Source organism: Manis pentadactyla, chromosome 11, assembly GCF_030020395.1.
Source record: "Manis pentadactyla isolate mManPen7 chromosome 11, mManPen7.hap1, whole genome shotgun sequence".
NCBI classification, from domain to species: domain Eukaryota; kingdom Metazoa; phylum Chordata; class Mammalia; order Pholidota; family Manidae; genus Manis; species Manis pentadactyla.
In genome coordinates this window covers 26177893-26200270 of record NC_080029.1, presented here as the reverse complement: position 1 = coordinate 26200270, position 22378 = coordinate 26177893, and the positions used below count along the sequence as shown (strand labels likewise).

The 22378-nt window shown below is 44.5% G+C and overlaps 1 protein-coding gene across 5 annotated transcripts in view; it reads left to right on the top strand.

Moving 5' to 3' along the window:
• Positions 1-22378, top strand: part of IFT43 (intraflagellar transport 43) — a 78489-nt gene that overhangs the window by 47385 nt on the left and 8726 nt on the right. For 3 of the 5 annotated variants that reach the window (XM_036913124.2, XM_036913123.2, XM_057488304.1), the window contains exons 4-5: positions 8374-8406; positions 9026-9072. In XM_036913124.2, the coding sequence (XP_036769019.2) occupies positions 8374-8406; positions 9026-9072 (80 nt within the window). Of the gene's footprint in view, positions 1-5109; positions 6425-8373; positions 8469-9025; positions 9073-22378 lie in introns of those variants that run through there. The other 2 variants (XM_036913125.2, XR_005030437.2) reach the window with 2 other exon arrangements.

The following is a 22378-nucleotide window of genomic DNA, read 5'->3' as shown; positions in this document are numbered from 1 at the left end:
ATCCTGGCTTAGAAGTGCCAGGTGTCCAGGTTCATCTAAACAGAGTCACCAGGGTGGGTGCCCTACACAATGCCCTGCACTGCCCCACTGGCCTCGCGTGCTGGCAGCTGGAAGGGGGTCACGTGCAACACCTTCAACACCTTCACTTTGGGCGCCTAATCACTTGGGTGAGTCTCAATAGCTCCATGGGCTTTTGGGGGAACCACAGGATGTAGAAAAGGGACAGAGAAATGATGGGTAAGGGACTGGAAGAAAACTCGAAGGTTTCTCCATTACAGAGCAGAAGATTCTCTCTAGGAGTGAAAGACCCAACCCAGTTGGTAGTTAAAAATGGACTAAAATAAGGTTTCTAGAAACACTGATCAAGTTTGCTCCCTGACTTGCAGACCCATGATTTCCTCTTGTTTCAGCCACCACAACATCGCGTGTCATTTCACACTCTGTCCTTATAGCTGCATTTTCCAGAGATTGGCATCAAGTCACAAAGCTATTTGCTTTTCCATTAGCTTTCAGTCCCTCTGATCATGTCAGTGGGAAAGTCTCAATTTGCAGCTAGTAGCTCTTTAACACCTTTCTAACCTTACTGATCTACCTTTTTAACAAAGAAATAATAAGCTGTAGACTCATACTTTCGGCAAGCAGCAGTATCTGGCTATAAGAAAAGAAATTTTGTGATTTTTAAAAACCTGAATTAATGTATACAGTAACCTTCTATATGGCTGGCAATGCCAGCTTTTCATTGAGGACACAGTTTTCTTTTAACTAAGTTTATTAAAATAAAAGTAAGGAATCAACCTGAAAATATAAAGTAGGTACAGAAAGTACCCAGGTAAAGCAAAATTCATGAAGGTGGCACTTGAGGGTGACAGATGTCTGGGAAACACTGTCCTCCAGCTCTTCTCCCCATCTGCTTGTCCTTCCCATCCTCTCCCAGAGCAGGAGGCAGAGCAGAACTTTTTCCATTAACCCCTTCATGTATTGCCTTTATACCGCAGGATCTGAGGTGAGTTGCATATTATTCATTGCAACCCCTCTTTAAACTGTGAACTTAACACAATTTGAAGGGAAAACGAAGGAGCCCAGTGAAAATTAATTCCTAGCCCCACAGTTCCCTCCTGATCCCTGACCAGTGGCAGTGTTTAAATTTATAGAATTGATACCAATGTGCAATAGCATCTTCTTTAAGTCTGGCTGCTTACCCAGCCGGCTCTGATGCCTTTCTCATTTGCAGGCACCACGTTGGCTGTATTTTCAGCCACACCAGGTCCCCTGCTGTTTTCTGAACCCACCTCACCCTTTCATGCCTCCTGCTTTTATTCAGGCTGTGTCCTCCAGCCTTCCTGCAGTTTTTCTGCCTGTCACAAGCCTACTCATCTTTGAGTTGGCACGTCTTCCAGGAAGTTCCCCAGATTCCCCCTTCTGGAGCGGCTAGTTCCCTCTTCACTGCTGTGACATTTTGCTTCTATCTGCCTCACGAATCTTGTTAAGTCTGGGACATACTAGAACCAGCAGTAGATGCATGATTGCGGACACTGGTCTGTAGTTCCAGTTCTGTATCCAGCTAGCTCTGGGGCTGTAGTTAGGTTGTTTTAACAACTCTGGTCTCTGTTGCCTCATCTGGAAGATGCACAGGGTGGATGGTGGTGGTAGTTTCAGGCACTGTAGTTCGTGAGTCTCCTGGAGGTATTACTGTTATTTCTATAACGTTCTTTTCTCCAGCTCGATTGTAAAATCCTGTGCAAAAGATCTCTAAATCCCAACACCTCCCATTTGTACCTAGTAGATAGTTATCTATTATTAAGTGTCTGAATAAAATGTTCACTTGAGAAAGGTAAGATACAGGGTTCTAAATTCTTACACTTTTAAAATTTATTGATAACAGGCATACACATACATTTGGTATATTCCCATAATTATTTTTAGCTACTAAAAATGTTTCTGTATATTTCAATCTTTTTTCCTCCTGATAAATAAATGCTCTGTCAAAACAAAGGTGTTATTTTGAATATGACCAGCAGGGGGCAAACTTCACCCAGGAATTACCTCGTAACAGTTGATGGGGCTCAGCCGTCTACAAACAGGACGTGGACATCAGTTTTCCTCTTCCTGCTAAACACCTCATTGATTCTGCTGGCAGGAGCTAAGTCCGGTCTGATATGACCTGAAATGCCAACGTGCCAAAATGTGGGTGCTGGGGGGTTCTTGTTCATCTTTAAAAGAAGAGAAAAAAATAACATTACGTACAAATATATTCTGGACACTAAGCACATGAATAGCAAGAACTAGGAACCAAGGGAGAAAAAGAGTAGAGGTTTCAACTTCCAGGAGAGAGTTCGGTGAGGAGAAAGCTCTTGGCCAAGGAAAACTTCAGCTCACATGAAATATCTGGCTTTTTGTCAGAAGTGTAGGTGCAGGGATATCTTAGAGCAGAGGGACCCAGTGAACCAGTCTGCTGTCCCTGATACCGAATGCACATCGTTGCCAGGGTTCCAGGGGCAAACTTCTCCTTGCTCAGATTTGAGTTTTCACAGCAAACACTCATTGGTGGGTCACATAATTATAAAGTAGAGCCTTGATTTTGGATGTGCTAGTGACATGTTACATGATCTGGACAAAGTACCTCCTCTTTCTCATGTGTTGGTAAAATTTACCTCAAAGAGGTTTAGAGGCACTTGTGAGATTTTGATTGGAGTTTAAAACTATGAGATTTGAAAACTTTGCGAGACAACGGTGTTTTGACTTCTTTTCCTCCAGAGGAGTAATATATTTTGGAAACCTAAAGTAGCTTTGGGTCCAGCTTAGCTGGTAACCGATTCCTGCTCTTTCCCTCACCAGGTGTTTCTTTTTGAATTTGGCCCCTGGCTGCTGAGATCTTCTTGTCATGGGAGCCCTGTGAGCTCGTCACTGGGGCTTTTGCTGTTTTTCTCACCGGCAACAAGTTGCAGTAGTCACCATTTGTCCAAAGCCTTTACATGCCTTTCTGGGTCAGACGCTGTGGTCCATGGGGGATGGACTAACAGAGGGCCTTCCGCTGGGACAGCCAGGGCTGCAGACACCTGGCACTTTGCTCTATTTTAAGCGTGTTCTGTCTTGCAGCAGGGAGGTGAGTCTAGGGTCCAGTATGTGCCGTGGATATTAAGAGACTTCAAGGACACTTCCCCCCATTTATCCCAGTTATGTCCCCTGCTAAAATAGGTTAACGGTGTCTAATTAACCACTGAACATTGTCATGCTGCATAAAGATAGCATCCTGGCTGTTCTCTGAGCCATGGTACTTTATCTCCATTTAGATCTCTGCAGTATTCCATTAAACTCGATAGAAACATTTTAACTGAGATGATGTCTACATTAGGGCTGCCTTTCACCCTTCAGCACGTAACCCGCAGAAACCTTCTGTCTGCTGCAGTGGGGAGGACAGAGAAGACAGACTCTGCAGGCGGGGGGCGGTGGAGGGGTTATGTTACAGCACTTCTTCACCACGGAGCCCCAGGTCCAGGACGCAGCAGTGGGCCTGCGTGGCTGCGGTCACAGCGTGTGCCGGTGTGATCGAGCTTGTCCTCAGCTGACCACCTCATGGCCATCGAATGTCAGTGGCTTCTAAATGCTAAAAGAAAGGAACAGTGTGGGAGCAAAAGAACTCAGGAGAGTTCATGGAGGACAGGTGACTTAACTGGGTGGGATCTTGTTTTGCCGTAACACAAGCTGTCATGTTGTAAATAAAACATACATAATAAATCACACAGAACAATTAAACCAACATTAACTACCAAATTGTCAGGCCTGGCAAAGCTATAGTGCTACTGTAAGTTGAAAATATATCCTCATCATGGAAAGTATTAATTGGATGTGAAGCAGAGTCTGTAGAATGAGGATTTCCCACAGTGTGGAACTACCCAAGTGTCTGTATTGTGTAGGGGTTAAGAACTGGACTCTGATGCCAGACAGCCTAGAGCTTGTATTCTGGCCCTACAGCTTTCTAGCTGGGTGACCTTAGGCAAGTTACTTTTCCTCTCTGAGCTCCAGTTTCCTCATCTGTAAAACAGAGCCAATAAAATAAGAGAATATGATAATTAAGTAACAGATAATACTATATATAATATATATTGTTATTTTTAGTAATATATGTAAATGAGAGAATATAATAAAAGTACCTGACATCCAACAAGCCAAGTAAATGTTAACTGTGGATCAAAGCCATCAGCCTTCCTATGCCAGGCTTGTAGGGGCTAGGGGCTGGTAGTGACTTGCCCCTGAGAATTGAAGGTGGATACATGACGCCATGGAGGGGAAACCTGCCACGGGTCCTTGAGAAGCAGGGAGGTGGTGGTGGGTGGGGGATGCTGTGAAAACCAGGAGGGACTGGTTGAGTGTTCACCTGAAGGACTGGGCTTTAAATGAAGGTAGGAATACCAAGGTAGTGCCCTTAACCTCAAAGTTCTCCACCTGAGAGCCTGATGTTTAAAGAATGGCCTGCTGAGCATTTTTAGTGATTGCGAAGGGCCACACAGAGATGGCTCTGGTTTCCCTTTGCCAGGTCACTGGCCAGGCCCCGTGCATCATTCTCTGGAAACAGGAGGCCAGAGAGTGCTTACTTCTGTCACCCTATCTCCACCAAAGGTGGGAGGTGAGAGGGAACATTTAACTCTCATTGTCCAGAGTTAAACTTGATTCTGCAAAATGGCCAAAGCAATCAGCAAGTGATGGAGTAGCTTTTAAAAAGAAACTTGGCATTTAATTAACTTCTCAAAGTGCTGGTTCAGCAACCTCTATGTTTTACATTCTGAATATGGAACAAGCATCTCTAATCGGATCTGAATCACTTCTGGGCCTACCAGGATGGAGAACACCTGATTAGCTTTTACAAATGCCATGGGTTCTTGTCAGAATTTTGGGCTAGCCAACTTAGGATCACTCAGGAATGGAGGCTTCAGTTTGTGAAGATTTTTCCTTCCTCCCCTCAGCCTTTATTTGTGTTAAGTCAGAGTTCATTAACACTTTATTCGAGCAAAGTAGGCAACCTAGAAGGGTAAGGCGGAAAGGCTTCCATTTTCCCGCTTAGCAGCTGGAGAATTCAGCCTCCTGTCTGCTCTTGCTCTTCTACGGACCTCAGCTGAGCTAGTGTGGATGGACGGACTGAAAAATGCTCTGCCTGTGTGAGGCATCTCCCTGAAGTTATCATCACCAGGTTCCTAAGCCCTCTAACAGCCTCTTCTGGGGTGAGAGGCATGTGGGCTGGCCTGCGGTGAGAATGCCCATGGCAGAGCCACTACAGCTCTGCAGACAGCCTGCCACGGGCTGGACCAGGTCACCTGGTTTCCTCAGTGGGATGTAAGCAAGAGGTGACCCTGAACTCACAGCCTCCACCCTCAACCATCTGTGGGATGCAGGACTTCAGCCCCAAGTCCTTTGGTTACCTGCCCTGTTGGGCTGTGGTCCACCACTGTGTTTGCAGTTTTTTTAACCTGTCACCAATAATTTTAAAATATATTGTGCATGATGACTGGGTATGTCTGTATATAAAACTGGAAAAAAATTCTTGTAAATCTTATTCTTACTATTTGCAGCACACTGTTTTCTACTCTAGACTATTGAAAAAAGGTAAGAAAGGCTGGTGGTGATCCACTAAATTGATTTCATGACTCGCTAGTGGGCCATGACCTATAGTGTGAAAATCACTGTGCTGGATTCTGTGTCCTTTTGACAGGCTGTGTGTCATTGTGTGACCAGAGGTGCCTTTGGGGACCAGCCAGGTAAAGTAAATCTGTGAAATGGGGTTTTATTTTAGGAGAGCTCTTCAATTATATTACCAAGGTACATACACAAATTATTTGCATATTCACACTTCTGTAAAGAAATGCGCTTTCTACCAATTGTCTTCAAACATGCCCACTCAATCTCCCGTTTGCTTTCTCACTTTTGGTAGCTGCTTAGCTGTAGGAAATGACTTGAGTTGCCTCTTAACTTGTCTAAGAAGAGCAGCAGGCAAGCTTAATGATGGAGAGCTGGTACCGGAGCCCTCAGGGTCCGGGAGGCTGGGAGCCCCACTCATCCAGCGGGAGCAGCCGCAGCTCGGCTCCCCAGAGTTTTCCGTGTGGGAATTGCAGGTCTAGTGTTGCCAGGCTTCATATCTGAAGAGTTCAGAAATCTGGATTTTGTACAGGATCTCCCAGTTTCACACTAAAACAGCAGTGTGGTCCAGACAAAACTTATATGCCAGCTAGATGGGGCCAGTAGTGGCAGGTTTTATCACAGGCAGGCGGGCGGTGCCATTTCTCCAGGGCTTTGCCCAGGGTCCCTCTAGCCTTTCCATCTCCCAGGTAGAAGGCTCTCCCAGAACCTGCTGTATCTGGCAGAGAGAGAGACAGATACATGGAGACAGAACGCCACCTGAGGGCTCCGTTCTGATCTTGCTCCTTTCCTTGGGGTGAGTGAGATGTGGGAGGACCCCTGGGTTCCCCCTGGAGAGAGAGAGCAGGGTGTGGGCTCAGTAGCAACGATGCTGAGTGTGAAATTCATCCCCATTTCGGGTGTTGAGTGGATGAACGGCCCTTAAGCAGCCTTCCCCCGAAGATTAGCGCTAGCATGATTGTTTCCTTCAGACAACATCACCACTACTTTTGCCACAGCACATTGCTTAGGAAGGAGGGCCTGAGTCGTAACTCCTGAGGGTCATTAGGGACAATACGTGTGTCTCTTAGGTACAGAATGAAGGTGAGGTGCTGGCCTAGTGTGCCTGGCATCTTCAGTCACGTTGTCTTCTCTGATCCTGTTTTCATCCAGCCCTTCTACCACTGGTGACATATACTGAGTCATTTGGACTGTGGGTTTATAGGTTCAGCTTCAGTTTATAGGACAATTAGAGGCAGTGGTCCTGGGACCGGGGGTAAGCCAGAGCAGAGCCGTCTGTCCTCCCGCACAGACAGAAGGGGGCTGTGGCAGCTGCCAGGTGCTCTCCATTTAGGATTCCTTTGGCCTGGAACAGCACTGGAAACCTACATCATCCTGCAGCACCCCGCTCGTGATGCCCCAGGCACCCCACTGCAGTGACCTTTGGGGCCCTCCTACCCTTTCTGTCCCCTAGCTGATCAGTCTCTTTACTTTGCCCCTCCGGTGTCAAAAACTGCAGCCTGGGAGATCCCCTTAGAGTTCTTCCATCCTGTTCTCCCAACTTTACCTACCCATGCTCTTCTCTCTCCCTGACTTCTGCCAAAATTCTTTCTTTTTTAAACAGTGCAGTTGGTATGGTCTAAATTTCATGGAAAGTAGTCTATTTAAACTGGGTTTATTTCTGATTATACTCTGGGTTGTGGGGGAATTACTTGCATTTTGTGAGAATTGCTGGTTGTTTCCTATGAAGCTCTTACTAACAAGGTGCGAGGGCCCAGCACTGTCCCGGGCCTTCTCGTGTGTCCTGACTCCTGGCCATTATGACATTGCCACCATGCCCGTCTTGGTGACTGAGTCCTTTTAAAAATTTAAAAGAACTCATTATACACACACACACACACACACACACATACACCTTTGTTATTATGGACATTTTCAGACATACAGGAAAGTAATCATCATGTACCTGACACCAATTTTAATAATTGTCAACGTTTTTACCAATCTCATTAAGAGGACTTTAGATCAGTGTTTCTCAGAGTGTCAGTAGTGACCTACTTCTATTAGAATCTCCTGGGGATTTGTTTAAAATGCATATTTCTGGGCTGCGCCTCTCCCAGACCAACTGATCCAGAACTCTCTTACTGCCTGGCCCAGGAATCTGCATGTCTAACAAGCTTCCCAAATGGTTCTTATGCGCATGAAAGTTTGAGACCCACTGCCTTAGATGAACATCTGTGTGCAAACAGGCTTCCCGTTCTCATGGAAAGTCTTAGGGCTCTGCTCACCCACTCTCACAGCGTGTTCTGGGCCTTCATGTGGGGAATACGGAAAGTCAGGCCCAGGGCTTGCAGCCTGACTGTGTGGCCAACTCGCCCCTCTTGCTCCTGGGAAGCTACATATGCTAACACCCAAAGTTCCAAGGTCTCTCTAAGTTGGTCAGATTATTTAATTGTTGAATTAATTGTTGAAAGAAAGGACGGTACTGTATCATATATCCATTTGAGTTTTGAGCTGCTCACTCAACCTGCACTTACACTCAATGATTAATTTGGAGTTACTCTGAAATAAGGCTGTAAGAAAGCATCACAGTGTCTGTAATTCTCTCATGCTCGTTATGGGCCGTGGTCTAGAAAGAGGACTCCAGACAAATGAAGCACCTGGAATATGCTAATTTGCCCCTACTTTTGAAACCTCCTCTCCCGCCTACCACACCAGTGCATGAGACTAGTGGGTTCTCATAAACCTGGTCTTTCTTTTTTTCAGGTCAGGAAGGAGGGCTTCTGAAGAAATAGAAGAGTATGTTTCCAGCATTCTTATGGCATCCTCTGGCGACCTTTGCCCTCAGCGCTGTCCTGGTGGTCACTATCTGTTCAGCCCTTGTTGAGCACAGCATTCAAAAACAGTATGACTCTGGCTGCAGTTATGCATCCTGAATCAAGGGTTTGGTTAATGCTGCTGCCTCAACTGCAGGGCTGGACACTGGCACCGATGTCCATGTCATATCTCCCATGCTGTGGTGTTTAGAATTGTATGTCTAGGTATCTGAGTACTGGCCAGTGGGTTTTGCTTTATTGATACAGATGAGCAGAAGCAACACTAGCTTTCTAAACCTAGCCTTCTCCTAAAACTTTTATTCAAAAAAGAAAGAAAGGTTTCTCGGTAAAGATGGGAGTGTAAAAGGCAGGGCATGTCCAGGGTGGGAGTTGCGTTCATATCATAGTCTGTGGCTGCTGCCCTGCAGAGAAGTCACATATGGAGACCCAGGGCCTCATTAGGTTTGACCAAGTTGATGGAGGCAAGTGGGTCCAGAGTCATTTTCATCTAGGAGAAAGAATAGATACAATAAAAATTTGGGTTGTTTCTTTCTGTGTTTGAAACTTATTTTCTGCTCTCCTTTCCTTCTTTTTTGGGGCAGTTACCGCCTCAGACAGCAGAGCCTGGATGGATCAGATGACAGAGAAGGTAAGATGCCTTTGAAGGCAGTCAAAAGGGCGTCCAGAGAGGCCCCAGAGTTCTCAGTGTTTTCTGGGCTACAGCTGAGGTTCTGTTCGCTGCAGCCTAAATGAAAATATCTGCAGCAGCTCCATCCCATCCCATCCCATCCCATGTCTGTGCCTTGCCATGCTGATTCCTCTGCCTGGAGTACCTCACCCCACTTCATCCACTAACCCTGCTCCTCCTTCCAAACTCAGCTGAGGCATCACCTCCTCCCTTCTCACCTCACTCCATCTCTGACTCGGATGTTCTTTCTCTGTGTTCCTACAACCTGTCGAGCAAATCTCCACTGCAGCAGCCACAATAGCTGGTATTTATTAGGTGTTTATTAAGTATCAGGCCAGTGCATTTAATCAACACATCCTCCTTATGAGACAGTACTATTATTATCCCTATTTTGCAATTGAGAGAACTGAAGTAGAGAGGTTAAGTAGGTTACCCAGGGTCTATTTCTGGTTTGTTTGTTTGTTTGTTTTATTTTTTTAGATTCCACTTGTAAGTTTTGTTTTGTTTCCCATCCATTCTGAACTACTCTGTGGTTCAGTTTGGGTAGTTTCTATTGCTGTGTAACTGATCTTTTCTTCTGCAATCTCTAATCTGCTGTTAAAACCATCCAGTGAATTTGTTATTGCAGATAGTATACTTTTCAGCTCTGGAAGCTCCATTCAGTTGTATCTCTCTCTATATATAGATACAACTATGTCTGTGTGTCTGTCCTCCATGTTCTCCTTACTTGGTTCATGTTTTTCTTTATCCTTTCTTTATCCATGATGGTAGCCTTTAAAGTCCTTTTCTGCTAATTCTATTGTTTCTGTCTTTTCTGAATCTGTTGACTGATTTTTCTTCTGGCTAGAAGTCATATTTTTCCGCATCTTCACATCATTATTAGTAGTTTTTTGATTGGATGCTGGCTATTGTGAATGTTACTGTGGTGGGTATCTGGATCTTGTTGTCCTTCTTTGAAGACTGATATATTTGTTTTAGTAGGCAGTTAATATATTTGTTGATCAACTTGGTCAGTTTGAGAATTGTTTTTAAGTTGTATGAAGGCAAGTCTGGAGTTAGCCTTAAGTACTAAGACACTCAGGTCCTGTCTGTGCTGAGTGCCTGGTTGTTCAGCAAGGACTTTCTACTCTGCCTGGGTGGAGCTGAGCCTCTTCCAGTTCTTTATAAGCTGGGGACTGTTCAGCGCACACCTTGCTGGGAGTAAGTCTTTTCCCAGCTCTGTGGAGTTTGACCCTATACATAGGATCACAGCTTAGTCTACAGTCAGTCTGGATTTCTGGAACTCTTCTGCTACACAGCTTCCCTCTCTCATATTCTGCTTCTCAAGTTCCAGCCGCTTTAGACCCCTAAACTTTGACCTGTGTCTCCTCAACTCAGCAAGACCTCCATGCTCCCCTTGAGGCTTCCCCTTCCCAGTGCCGAAGGGCGATGGAAGGGCTCATTCATGACTTGCCCTTACCTCAGTGACCACAGTCTTGTGCTACCTATTGTCCACTCTGAAAACAGTTGTATCTTATATTTTTTTCCAGTTTTCTGATTGTTTAGAGCAGGAAGGCAAGTTCAATCCCAGTTACTCTCTTGTGGCTGGAAGTGGAGTCTGAAATCTTTCTAACTGACCTCCGCATGTAACTACAAAATGAAGGAGAGAATTAAATCTAGGGAACTTAAGATAATTACCTGTGCTTAACTGCCCCACAGGATTGGAGTCATATAGGACATATATGAAATATTCCGGAATGACGGTTAAAATACAGATTCCCAGGCCACCCACAAATCAGAAGCTGGCGCTGGGGTCCTGAGTCTGCTCCTTGGATGAATTTTGCACCCTAAAGTTTGGCAGTCCTGCTGCGATGCCTCTAAAGCCAGTATTGAAGACTGAAGAGGATGGGAGTCAGGGAAAAAACACTCCTGCCTCATCTCATTCCAAGGGGTTTTAAGGTAGAAGGGTAGTCCCTGGAGGTCAGGAATCCAGTCTACCCTCTACCAGTCTTACATTTAGCAAGAGCTTATGAGCATAGTCTCATTATTCTTCAGCATTTTTCTTTGCTTTTTCCATTATCTCTTATTGACAAGCTCATTTCTTTTTGCCACATCTTCTTCCTTAGCTCTACCCACTAAACTCCTTTTAGTGGCCAAACTTGTCTACCGACTAATAATTCACAGTGACCTATTAAATAAGGTGTGTTCTGCGTTTCTGTCCCCAAGTCTCTTTTTCCAGGCACGTACCTGGGAAGTCTGCTGCCAGTGCTAAACCTGCAGCTGCGGTGGCTGCTGGCCACACTCTTGATCTGCCCGTCCTCACAGACTGGCTGTTGCTGCAGCCGTTGGTTGCATAAGACAGCAGGGTATCACCCTCCGGGGTGTGCTGAAGGGCTCAGGAAGGCGGGGTCTCTCTGCTAGACATTAACAAAGCCGTGAGGTGGTTAAGGGGCAGCGTGCATGGAAACTGTGATGCTTGTAACTCTGAGGTGCTGGTGAAATCTACGGCCTGTAGAAGGCTGTCAGCTAGCCTCTTGTCCAGGCCTTTCTCCACTGTACCCTGAACCTCTTTACTACTCCCTTCAAAGAACTTCTGAAATCCTACTTTCTCCCTTTTTTCCAATGTGTGAAAATGCTGTATTTCTAGGAGTAACTGTTAAATGTTACAGCAAAACCTTCTGAATACCAAGTTTACACCCATTATAAAGGCTTAATTAGAAGCTGTGCTGGCTGCCATTGTGGCGTTGTCACATCAGAAGTGCTGCAGCTTGAAGCATCTCTGGAGGCCATCTCGTCCAAGCCTGTCATCCGACATGTTACAAAGCTGAGGCTCAGAGATTATTCTACAACACAGCAGGTCCCAAAGAGGGACTCTGGCCTGACTCTCAGGAGAACAACACTGCCCTCATACTGCCATCACCAGTCACACCAAACACCTTCCATGTGGCAGCTACTAAGCCTAGGTCTTATATTTTCTTCTCATTTAAGTCTCGAAACTAATATGTGGGGAAGCTTGTTAAAATCAACTTTATTGGGGTAATTTACATATAATAACTGCATCCATTTAAAGTACATGACCTAAGTTTTGCCAGATGTATATACCCTGTGAAATGACTGCCACAATCAACATACAAAGCATTTTCATCTCCTCCAAAAGTCTCTCGCGCCCCTTTCCAGCCCACCCTTCCTCTTTCCTGTCTCTACACAACCACTTACCTGTTTTTTTTGTCACTGTAGAATGGTTTGCATTTTCTGAAATATTAATGGAAATTGAATCATATGTATGTATGCTTTGGCATCTGGTTTTTTCCACTTACCTTAATGATTTTGAGTTGGTCCAGGTTGTGTGTATCACTAGCCTGTTCTGTTTACTGGTGAACAATATTCCATTGTATGGACATAGCACATTTTGATTATCTGTTCACCTATTAATGGACATTTGGATTGTTCATTATCCCCATTTTAAAGATGAGCACACTAAGGCAAAGAACAGTAATCTTGCCAAAAGGCACACAAGTAGTAAATGACAATACCGAGATTTGGAAGGCAACAGGGCTCACCACTGTACCATGGATGGTGCACAGCCCAGCACCAGGATCTGAATACAGATCTATACCCCAGAGGCCTTGCTCTTGGCTTCTGGGCTATAACAAATGGGGCGACCCTCAGCAATTGGCGTCTCCTTCTGCAGATAGGTTGTATTACTGCCAGCTCCCAGGTTTGTCATATAGAGCACCTAGCATGATTGATAGGACGCTTAATACAATGTCATTATGGAACAAGAGAAGAAAAATATCTATTTTCAGAGAATACCTCTGTATTATTTTCCCCTTCATAAATTTGGAATGTGAAATTAGTGATTTGGCCTTTCTTTGGGCTCTGGAGGTTTGAAGCATAAAATCCTTCCTTGTCAAGAGTGCACTGATTTTACCTTCTCAGGGAGGAATGCCCCTTCCCTGGCATAAATCTGTTTTCCATGCAATATGCCTGAGTCCTTTAATGGAAAATCAGTTCATATGTCACACTTCACACTTGACTTAGTCCATTTCATGTATGTGAATGTTTAGAATCCATTATGTAGTAGGAATCATATGTTACATATAACTAGTTTCTAGAATTATCTTTGCTCAGAGAATTACTTGGTTGGCTGGTGAAGGCTGCTTCTTTGAACTTAGAATAACCAGTGGGTGGGGACACTCCATGAATGATGGCCCTGAGTCATCCATGGATGCTTATTCAGCAGTGCCATTAAACAGATCTTTGGGCATCTGTAAGGGAGGCTATTGGTGCCCTTAATAACATCACATCCAGGTTCTTTGAGGTCGTCAGCACAAGGAGCATTGTCACTTGCAAAGGGGCTACTAGTTGCCTTATACTTGGTGGGGGTGAGTGAGTGGTGAGCAGTCCCAAAGGAGATGGATCTTGGGGATGAATCAAGGTCCAGGCTCCCCTCCAGACACGTGGTCTCCCTCCACCAATAGTCTTAGAGGTTAGATTTAACTGAGGAAAGTCAGCAGGTTTTCATACACCTCCTGTGGCCAGTATTGCTCCAGATGCTGGGGAGGGCAATGAGTAAGACAGCCCTTGCCCTCTGCAAGTTTCTCAGGTAGTGGAAAATGCCCTCCCTTTTTTCCCTCCCTGTCTTTTATAGAAAACTTCCAGGAGCTATGTCTCTGTAGATACATTTCTCACCCTTCAGCCTCCCTAGCTTCACTCTTGCTACATGTTACTCCTTCTTCCCTGGGGAAGATGCCGAGGGAATGAAGAGAAGTGCTTCCTCCCCTCCATTGATTCCTCAGGCTTCCGAAGGAAGTGGACAGAACAACAACAACAAAAAAAAGGGCTCTTAAGATAAGGTGTTTTTATAGAATGAGAGACAGAGTGAGTGACATTTAGAGGTAGTTTTTGGATTTATTATTTAACCAGAATGTGCTGTATGGGGACTGTTTGCAGGGCCGTGGCAGCCTTCAAGGTCAGCTGCCTTTAGGGGCCAGGTGGATAATACCAGCAAAGGAAGAGAAGAAGTATAAGACAGTAAAGAATAACGTGGCCTGTGGTAAACCCAGAGAAGAGATGGCAGGACTTAAAAGTTTTCAAATTCCTATTTCAAAAACTAACAGAATATCTGAAATCACTTCATAGTCAGAATAAAATACATCTGCAAGTTGTCTTTGGCCTTTGGGAAGTGATTTGCAAGTCCTTCATAAGCCCTTGTGGGGCTGTGCTCTAAAGGAATTGGAACTTTGTTGGGGAGACAAAACGTAAAAGATGAAGAAAAGCATTACACGCATACCTCAGACATGTGGCGGGTTTAGTTCTAGGCCACTGTAATAAAACAAGTATTGCAATACAGTGAGTCAAATGAATTTTTTGGTTTCTCCATGCATATAAAGGTTATATTTACACTATACTGTAGTCTGATAAGTGTACAATAGTAGTATATCTAAAAAAAAATACATACCTTCTAAAAAATAATTCATTGCTCAGAAATGCTAGCCATCATCTGAGCTTTCATAATCTTTTTGCTGGTGGAGGGTCTTGCCTGGATGTAGATGGCTCCTGACTGATCAGGGTGGTGGGTGCTGAAGGTTGGGCTGGTTGTGGCAATTTCTTAAAATAAGACCACAGTGAAGCTTGCTACACCGATCAACCCTTCCTTTCAAAGTGACTTCTCTGTAGCATGAAATGCTGTGTGGTCGTATTTCACCCATGGGAGAGCTTTCAAAACTGCAGTCCTCTCACACCCTGCTGCTGCTTTATCAACTATGTCTACATAATATTCTGACTCCTTTGTTGTCATTTCAACAATCTCCACAGCATCTTCACCAGGAAGAGATGCCATCTCAAGAAGCCACTCTCTTTGCTCATCCATCAGAAGCAATTCCTCTTCCATAATAATTTGGTCATGAGACTGTAGCAATTCAGTCACATCTTCAGGCTCCACCTCTCAGCCTAGTTCTCTTGCTGCTCCTACCTCATCTGCAGTTACTTCCTCCCCTGAAGTCTTGATCCCCCAAAGGCATCCATAAGGGTTGGAATCAGCTTCTTTCAAATTCCTGTTCATGTTGCTATTTGACTTCTTTCCATGAGTCAAAAGTGTTCTTAATGGCATCTAGAATGGTGACTCCTTTCCAGAAGGTTTTCAGTTTACTTTGCCCAGATCCCTCAGAGGAATCACTGTCTGTGGCCACGATAGCCTTATGACATGTTTTTCTTAAACAGTAAGACTTGAAAGTTGAAGTGACTCCTTGGTTCCTGCACCACAGAATGGATGTTGAGTTAGCAGGCATGAAAACAACAGTTCTCTCACTGTCCATCTCCATCAGAGCTCTTGGGTGACCAGGGGCATTGTCAGCGGTAATATGTTGAATCTTTTTTTTCTGAGCAGTAGGTCTGAACAGAGGGCTTAAAATATTCAGTAAACATGTTAGAAACAGATATGCTATCATCTAGGCTTTGTTCCATTTACAGAATATAGGCAGAGTAAATTTAACATCATTCTTAAGGGACTTAGGATTTTTGGAATGGTCAGTGAGCATTGGCTTCAACTTAAGGTCACCAGCTGCATTAGCCCCTAACAGGAGAGTCAGGCTGTCCTTTGAAGCCTTGAAGCCACACTCTGACTTCTGTCGCTACGAAAAGTCCCAGATATTGGTGGAGCGGGAATTCACACGTGCTCTTTGTGACTCCTGGTTGATCGCTCTGCTCCCACTGCCGCCTTCTTTGCTGTGAACGTATTTGGTTCATTTCTCCACTCTGCCTATGGAGGCAGCTTGTCTCCACTCATTTTTCCAGCTCCCTGTTGCAGATCCTCTCCTCTCCTGGTTCTCAGACTTACCCGCTGGCCCATGTCATCAGCTCTGTGATCCTCTCATGTGAAGTCTTGTCTACAACGACCTCTTTCCCATAGAAAGCTGATTGATCTACACTGAAAATCTGTTGTGCAGTGTAGTCACTTGCATTAATGATGTTAGCTAGATGTTTTGGATAATCTGCTGCAGCTTCGACATCAGCACTTGCTGCTTCACCTGCATTGTTATGTTATGGAGACAGCTTCTTAAACCTGATGACCCAATCTCTGCTAGCTTCAGATTTTTCTTCTCACCTCTGTCAGGCATCAGAATTGAAGAGAGTTAGGGCCTTGTTCTGGATTAGGCTTTGGTTTAAGGGACTGTTGTGGCTGGTTTCTATCCAGGCCACTAAAACTTTCCCTGTACCAGCAATAAGGCTGTTTCACTTTCTTACCATTCACGTGCTCATTGGTGTAACACTTTTGATTTCCTCCAAGAATGTTTCCATTGTATCTACAACCTGGTTGTTTGGTACAAGAGGCTCAGCTTTTGGCCTTAGCTTTCAATCTTCTGTCCTGACTAAGCTTAATCATTTCTAGCTTTTGATTTAAAGTGAGAAACATGGAACTCTCCCTTGCCCATAAACACTTAAAGGCCTCTGTGGGGTTATTAATTGGCCTAATTTCAGTATCATTGTGTCTCGGGTAATAGGGAGGCCTGAAGAGAGAAGGGAACAGCCGATCTAGTGCAGTAGTCAGAACACACACATTTATTAAGTTCACTGTCTTACATGGACGTGGTTTGGGGGTGTCCCAAAGCAAGTATGGTAATAACATCAAAGATCACCGATTGCAGATCACCGTAAATATGCTAAAAATAATGAAAAAGTTTAAAATGTGAGAATTACCAAAATATGACTTTGTGAGACACAAAGTAAGCAAATGCTGTTGGAAAAATGGTACCAATAGACTTGCTAAACACAGAGTTGCCACAAACCTACAATTTTTAAAAAACAGAATATCTGTGAAGTGCTTTAAATAAAATGAAGCGCAGTAAAACAAGGTAAGCCTGTACAAGACTTAAATAGCTAAGACAGCAGTATGATGGATGGCACAGGCAGCAAATGGTTGTTGGTATCTTAATGATATACATTATTAAGGGCCATGATTTCAGAAGAGGAAGTGATCCCTGTGGCTAAGGGCACTTCAGGAAGAGGGAATAACTAGTACTGGGTCTTGAAGGATGGATAGGATTTGGTTAGGTAGGAAAGAATGTGCAAAACCTTCTGAGGTAAGGCCTGGCATAAGGAGAGATTCCACATGGAGGGTGAATAAGGAATTTACAGCAACCAGAAGAGAAGCTGATAACCGCAGGCTAAGCCCTCTGGTTCATTCTCAACAATAGATACTCAGCGTCCCGTATTACCTGCCTTTCATGAAGTTTGAAGATTGCCAGTCCTCTAATTTGCTGATTGTTGGTCAGAGTGCTCACAGCAAGAGCTGACACAAAGCTTAAGGGAGGTTGGGATTTATGATTATGGAGAACTGCCAAAAATGATGGACAGCCAGAGCCCCAAAATGGCCTCAGGTTCCCAAAATTGTAGGAGGGCAAAGCTCTGATCATTCCTGTTTAGGTGGCCATTCTTTAGTGGTAAAATTATCCATTGCTATTCTTAGAATCAAATTTCTGGTGTACCTTAAGGCTTTTGGACTTCTTCTGTCATGGGAGGTTGTAGGGTGTTAGAGAAAGAAGATTGGATCTGGAAGAGGATCGAACCCAGCCTCTACAAGTCACTGGGCAAGGCATTCATTCATTCATTTATTCAACCACCGTTTGTTGAATACCTATTATGTCTGGTACTGTGATGTCGCCCACTGGAGGAAGAGTGCAGGGTGCTAATGAGAGAGACTAACATGGGGACCCGATCTGCACTGGGTGATGGGGGAAGGCCACTCTGAAGTGACTTTTAAACTTCAAATTGAAGAAAAAATAAAGTTTCCAAGAAAAGGGGGTGTCAGTTGAGAGATGGGTGGGGACCCTGGTAGAGGAGAGAGCAGGTGCAAAGTCACGTCACATCTCTAACTCCAAGTATCTCCAGGCCTACTTGGTATCTTCCAGCTCTAAAATCCAGCTCTCAGCGAACTCTGAATAGAATGTGAAACTGCAAAGATGAACATTGAGAAGCACCCAAAGAAACGCAATTGTCTTTTAAAAACATGAATAATATTCAGGTTGAAATCATCTCTGAAAACAGATGAGGACTCAACTTTCAAATAGGTTATTTCAGAGTTAGGAAAGAACTTTTAAGTGCCAAAATAAGTCTTTTTAAAAAGTGGGAAGCCTCTGAAAACAAACTTAATGAAGTATGAGATACTTTCTGCATTTAGCCATTGCATTTTGGCATAACCCAGGACGACAGGCAGAATTACAACTCCCTCTTCCTGGCCGTTCCCAGTACCTCTTGGACATGCCTCATCCCTACTGGAGAGGGCTCTTTGCATCCTCAGGTCCAGTTTTGACAGAATCAAAAACCTCAAAACCTTAAGAATAACAAATCCTTATGGCTAGCCAAGAAGTGTTTTAATTCCTAAAGGACACTAGAGTTGAGCCACTTCTAGCCAGGGGCAACTGGGGACTTAATTCTGTAAGTGTAGCAATCTGGATGATCTGAGAGCTCCAAGTTTAAGGGTAATTGCTCAATTTTCTATCCATGTCAACAGGGAAAATAGGTTAAAGTGGCTGAATACAGCCAAGCAATGAGGGTGGATGAGATGAGAGATGCTAGGCTGTCAGTGGAATTAGAAAAATGCTATCTATGGAGGGCTATCACTCCCTCGTCCCTCTGTCTTCCATCTCCCCGTCCCTCTCAGTCTCCAGCCTTTCTCTCTTTTGGGCTCTTCCTTCCTTGCTTAATCCTTCCACCACATCCTTCATCCCTTTTCCTACAAACAGCAGAATCACCACGAGCTTAAACAGCTTTAACATGGAGAAAGAGAAAATACACAAAACGCTTTAAGTGCAGATAAATTGGAACCCTGATATCTCAACTCCTTTCTCCTTTCTCTTGCTTAGTAAGAATGTCCCATTATGTTGGTATTCCCTCCTTAAACTTAATACAGCACTTGGGACTTTGTAGGTGGTCCCCAAGCATAGTTCCTTTGCCTTCTTGATTCCTTTAAGCTATTACAACCAGATTTTTAAAATTAAGGTATCATTGACATACAGTGTTATAAAGGTTTCACATGAGCAACATTGTGGTTATTACATTTACCCATATTACCAAGTCCCCCCAACACCCCACTGCAGTCACTGTCCATCAGCATAGTTAAGATGCTGTAGAGTCACTACCTGTCTCCTGTGAACCAGCACTGATTTTTTATTAAATAATGTTTTTTTAAATTGATTCATTTTTGTAAATTCAAAGTCACCAGGACTAGATGCTAAGGTGTTTTTATCCCATGCCCCCCTTCCCTGACACATACACACACACACAAGCCCCTTTTAGGTAAAGATATCCATCACAGCAGGGGGCCAGGGGTACAGGTGGTAGTTTTGAGTATTTATTATCTCTGTTTTTAATATAATTTATTTAGTTTTAAGGGTATATAATTTAATCATTAATGATATTTGTGTTTAACAACCTGTATGCAAAATTCCTACAAATGTAGCCATTGGTTTTTACAAGCCAGTAGAGCTGCTCCGGCACATCGCCGCCAAGAGTTGGTGGAGCAGGAATTCACACGTGCCCTGTGACTTCCGGTTGATCGCTCTGCTCCCACTGCCGCCTTCTTTGCTGTGGGCGTATTTGATTCGTTTCTCTACCTTGCCTACGGAGGCAGCTCGTCTCCACTCATTTTTCCAGCTCCCTGTTGCAGATCCTCTCCTCTCCTGGTTCTCAGACTTACCTGCTGGCCCATGTCATCAGCTCTCTGATTCTCTCACTGTGACATCTTGTCTACAAGAACACCCAGGCTGAATAGAGAAAAGCCAAAGAGACCAGGTCTTTAGGGCTCTGACTTGAAGCAGAATCTTCAGGTTTCTGTTCTTCTCTGTCTTGTTATGCTTTGTTTGCAATCAGATCCATTGAGATTGCTTTAGTCAAGGAATTCCTGTGCCTATGTGAAGTTATCTGGAAAGGAGAACCTATTTTGGGATGAGAGGGAGGAGTTTCCATGGGCTTATGCAGACTGCAGTGTGAGTATCAGGACTGTGGGAAGTTCGTAAGGACCAAACCCCACAGGGCGCTACCTGGGCCTGGAGGTGCTATGTTTGTAGCACTCCCACCAGCCCACCCCTTTGAGACACAGCAGAGCAAACAGATTGATACCACAGAGACATGGGACACTCAAAAGACTGCACGGGACATAAAAGAGCCCCAGCCAGGGGTGCTAGATCCTGGTGTGAGCTGAGGTCATAATGGGGCCAGAGGTGGAATCTGTGCAGGTTAATTGCATTCTAGAAAGTAGATTTTTATTGCAGTGATTCCAAACAGATTGGCGTGCTTTATTTATAAGCTAGAACTGTGGCTGGAACATTTGGAAAGACTGTACTGGCAAATGTGACAGAAAGGATTGTTGTGGGTGTTTTACTATATCACGAGATTCATTCCAGTGGACACCCCAGAATAAGGATGTCTTAGAGACAGAGTGGACCTCATTTTGGTGATAAGGAAACTTAGGATCAGAGTTGACAAATAATTTGTGTAAGGTCAGCAAATCAGGGCAGATCTGGGACCCAGGTTTACTGATTCCTGATCGTGTGCACCCTCTAGTACAACTCTGGACCAGGAATATAGATTCAGTTCTTCCTTCACAGGCAGTTAAAGCCACATTCCTGGCAGCAAAAGAAAAATGAGCACTAGGAGATGTAAAATCCTGAGGTCACGGGGGTTGACTTCTTTATTCTCCAGTGTGGGTTTGCCCAGGGCTGCTCCCCAAAGTGAGACTCCAGGGAAATTACATGGAACTTGCCAGAAGTTTCTTTAATGAGGCGAGATAAGTTGTTTTTACTTGGTTTTATTTTCTGCAGGAGCTGATTCAAGGTCGCAGGACCCGACCCTAGGAAAGCGCATGCCGTCATAGAGGAGGTGTGTAGGGGTGGAGATGGAGAAATGTTCGGTAATTACCTAACTCCGCAAACATGGTAGAGACTGGTTTGGCTGTATTTTTCTGGCCGCCCACCCCTCAAAAGGCAGAATGTCAGGGAGTTTTTGAGAGATTTCAGTTCTGCTTTGTCAACTCATAGTCATGTTCTATCTTACCCTGGTCCAGCTGCCAAGCTTGGCCCAGAGTCTTTACCATACCACCTGTTCCATTGGCAGAGCTGGGACGGAGTGCTGTGTGCCCCTGAGATCTCTAGGTCACACCAGACTGATCATTTTGGACATCTCTGCCTGACTCACCACTGACCTCTCCGGGGTTCCATTTCCTTTGTTCTGTGAGCACCTAACTTGTATGTCCCCACCTGGAGAGGTAGAATGGGAGAATGAAAACGGAAGTCTTGTGCCATGCATGCACGCATGTTTAAAACGAAGCAGCTTGTATTAACCTTCCTCCAGAAACACAGAGAGAGCTCCGTCAGCATTCTGTCATGCTATAGTCTGTTTGGAGGGCTGTGATTAATAATAAATCATTCAACGTTAAGCACTGACAAAAGTAAGAGAGAGCTAAATCTCCCTGAAATCATAGAGATCAGGGTATTTATTCTATAACTCTTTGAATTCTGTCCCAGTTGAATACGAAAGACAGGATCAGGATAGGATAAAACTGATCCCATTTAGTTTGCTGAGACTTCCCTAGATGTGGCTGCGAGCAGTGGCCCAGCTTTCAGGGGAGGCGCAGGTCCTTCTCCATGCAGTTGTGAAAGGCATGGATGAATGAGGATGAGAGGACCTGAATGCAGACAGGCCCACAGTGACGAGAGCCACTGCCCAGGGAGATCATAGATGACTTAGCTTTTCATTTGACCAGAAAGAATAGAGGCTCAGAGTTCTAGGATATCTGTTTCAAAAGATGGGGACTGTGTGAAGAGAAATAATGTTCTTGGCAATGTAAAAAGACAGGTAGAATTGTAGAATTGCTCCAAATACTTTTTGTAACCAAAATCACAGTAGACTGTGACCTGGGATGACTGGTGACTTTTTGTGTTCTCTCAGATAGATGGCCGTGGTGCCTTAACAGGGTGAAGCCTGATAGCCAAATGTCACCAAGGTGAGATGGGAAGGGACAGGCATGTTTATGCATCTGAGGTTGGACTTGGCACATCACTTCGACCGCAGGTGGAGAAGTCTTCTCCTTCTGACACATCCCACATGGAAATTAGTTTCTAAAGAAGAACCTGAGGCAGCCAAACCTAGAAATAGCAGAAATCTAGGGGAGAGGTAACAGGAGCCCTCTTACCCTAGCAAGAGGTGAACTTGACCTGGGCAAATGGTAGATCTTCCTTTTCTAGCTTTAGGTTCTACCAGCCTTCTAGAAATTCACTGATGTTCAGTGTGT